The following is a 2,884-nucleotide window of genomic DNA, read 5'->3' as shown; positions in this document are numbered from 1 at the left end:
ATCAATTTAAAAAAATAAATAATTATTTATGATTAATTCTAACACAAACCAACAACAAAAAATAAACATGAATATCAAGAACCAACTTGTTAAGTAGTCTAATAACATAGCAAGTTAAAAAAAAAAAAAACTAAATATTAACAATAAATTATAGCAACTAATTTATGTTATTAAAATAGAACAAAATTATGTCACTTTTTGTTGGTGTTATGAACTCATGATTGATACAACTTCACTTAAAATGTTTATACGTGTTAACAAATACTTGGCGTCATTAACCTAAATTAAACACATAAAATATTTAGTGTCATAGGAATTAAATTTAAGGGGTTTCCTGTATTTGTATTTGAGTTTATACTTTATATATAATTGTTATATAGAAGTTTGAAACCCTGTTTAAAATTTGTACAAGATCAAGTTTCAATTAATTTAGTATTTACAAACAAAACAGATTACTTACATAAATATATTTCTGAACAAATTACATGTAATGAGTAAAAAAATAAGCTCAAGACCTAATTAAGATAATTCTATTAGTTAGTTGGAATTACTATAAATAGAAATACTAAGGATATAAAAAGAAATAAAGTAAACAATTAGTGATGGTATCTTTTTTGTTTGAAATTCTTTCAATAAAATTAGTTTTCTCTGTTAATTATTCTCTAATTCTCTCTTATTCTAATTTCTTGCCCCTTACCGCGGTATTTGTATTGGTCATCATTCTCCAATTTTATGGTAGTTTGTGGAATCAATTAGAGATCAACTAATACTATTAATAAATATTATGATGCTTAGCTTTTATAGCTTATGCTAATAGTGTGTTAGTGTGAAGGATTCTGAAATTTTAATTTCTTATTTTATCAATGAATTGAAAATCCATATTTATAGAAAATTTTTTGAAAGAAAATTATAATTATTTTCTAGATATATAACTTAGTGCAAGAATATGTGAAATTAATTTTAAAGAGACAGAGCAACTAGATCCAAAAATTGCAAAAAATTCAACAATGAATTGTGCAACCAAGATGAACTCATTACAAATTTTAATTCAATAAGAAATTTAGCACCATATTCAACAAGAGAGAGAAAAATTATACTTTATCTTATAATTTTTTAAAATAATATTAGATAAATAAATTATTTTTGTAACTAAATTCAACCAAAATTTTTTTATACGTCTTCTTTTTTCTTTAACTAGTTTTTAACTTTTTATTGTGTACAACCATTGCAATGATAATACACTTTAAAAGAAAAATGATTCACCATTTTAAACTTAGGTTCATGTATTTAAGTTTGGACTTACATGTTAGCTCAGACTCCTATTAAAGACTAAGATTAATGCAGTTGCAGAAAGTTAATATGATATTTTTTAAATGATAACATAAACTAATGAGAGTGATTATAATTATATATATCCTCTAATCTGGCCGTCTTTTTTAAATTAATTAATGTAAACATTGATATCATCAGATCAGACCAGCAAAGTGCATTGTGGTAGTTGTATGCGGTGGTTACTAGTTGGGCTGTGCCGCCGTACTGCACGAACGGCGTTTGTTTATTTGTTAAGAATTGTTAATGTTATATTGCTAATGCTGTAATTAGATCTTTATAATTAAAAGTATCAGCATGATCTAGTGTGTGATGCTGTTGGTTCTTATAATCTCAGTAAATTTTTAATTAGGTCTTTTCAATTTAAAAATTGACTGTAATTAAATCTTTATATTAAAGTTATTAGCTGTAATTAAATCTTTAATTAGTGTGTTTAAAGATACTAATTTATTTATTAATTTACCTTTACTCATTAAATATAAAAAGTAACAACAAATACTAAACTAGTCTAGATGATAAGTATTTTACACACTAATACTAACCTTGATACGCAATGACAACAACAATAATAACTAATAATCTCTAAAACAAGATTTTCCACACCAATTACATGCATTTTCATGCCAAACAATTGTTTCAGAGAGAGAGAGAGTAGAAGAAAAGATTTTGTAGCTTGGATTCTCTTGATAATATCTATTAAAAATATCCATTTTAATTAAACATATAAATATATAAGACTATATACTATATCATAATGCTAGAAAGACAAAAAAATCAACAAAAACTTATCTTATTTAGCACTTATTAATTATTATAACAATTAATAAATATTAAATAAGACAAATTATAACTATTTTTGACTAATTTTTTTTTGTTATCAAACATTTTTAATACTGTATATGAGGAAACCCAAAATAAGCATACAATGAAGACATAGTTTACAAAGCTTAGTTGTGAACGGAATGTCCAACACCGGGGCTGTGACCAGGGGCCGTTGGTCTAAAATCATTAACATCGTGGCTTGGAGGCGGTGGCGGCACCAGCTCCGGTGTTGCGGCAACTGCTTCGCCGAGTGGCTGATGAGCAACTTGGATGGCTTCACTACTAGACTTGAGAGTTCTTCCCTGGATGGAGGAGAATCCTATGAAGAAAATGACGAAGAATGTAAGCAAAATGGACTTGTTTTGGGCCATGGTGGGTATATAGAAGATACGAATCAACTATGAAGCATGCAATGAAGTTGTTGCTTCTCTAAGGCCTTAAGGAACTCTTTTATAGACCTCAAAAGGTCACTATATGTGTCGTCTCCTAACTAGCGGGAACTCTTTTTTTATTTCCTATATAACATATGTATTATTTTTTGTATTAACTATTAATATCATTGATAAAATGTGAAAAATAAAATACTTTTTATATGGTAAAAAATGATGCACAACAAAATTTTTTTGAAAGATATAACTATGTGTGTTTTTTAGATATATTGTAGTGTAAAATAGTTTTACATTTGCATCTAATTATGTAATATTATATAAAAAATAACTACATTTTATATTGA

At 26.3% G+C, this 2,884-nt stretch overlaps 1 protein-coding gene across 1 annotated transcript; it reads right to left on the bottom strand.

The window, feature by feature from the left end:
- On the bottom strand, positions 2,277 to 2,522 carry LOC107640076. Its single transcript, XM_016343632.1, has one exon. The coding sequence runs from the start codon at positions 2,520 to 2,522 to the stop codon at positions 2,277 to 2,279; it is 246 nt and encodes an 81-aa protein (XP_016199118.1).

The sequence above is a fragment of the Arachis ipaensis genome, chromosome B05, assembly GCF_000816755.2.
Source record: "Arachis ipaensis cultivar K30076 chromosome B05, Araip1.1, whole genome shotgun sequence".
NCBI lineage: Eukaryota > Viridiplantae > Streptophyta > Magnoliopsida > Fabales > Fabaceae > Arachis > Arachis ipaensis.
The sequence above is the reverse complement of the archived record's forward strand: the minus strand, read 5'-3'. Positions and strand labels throughout refer to the sequence as shown.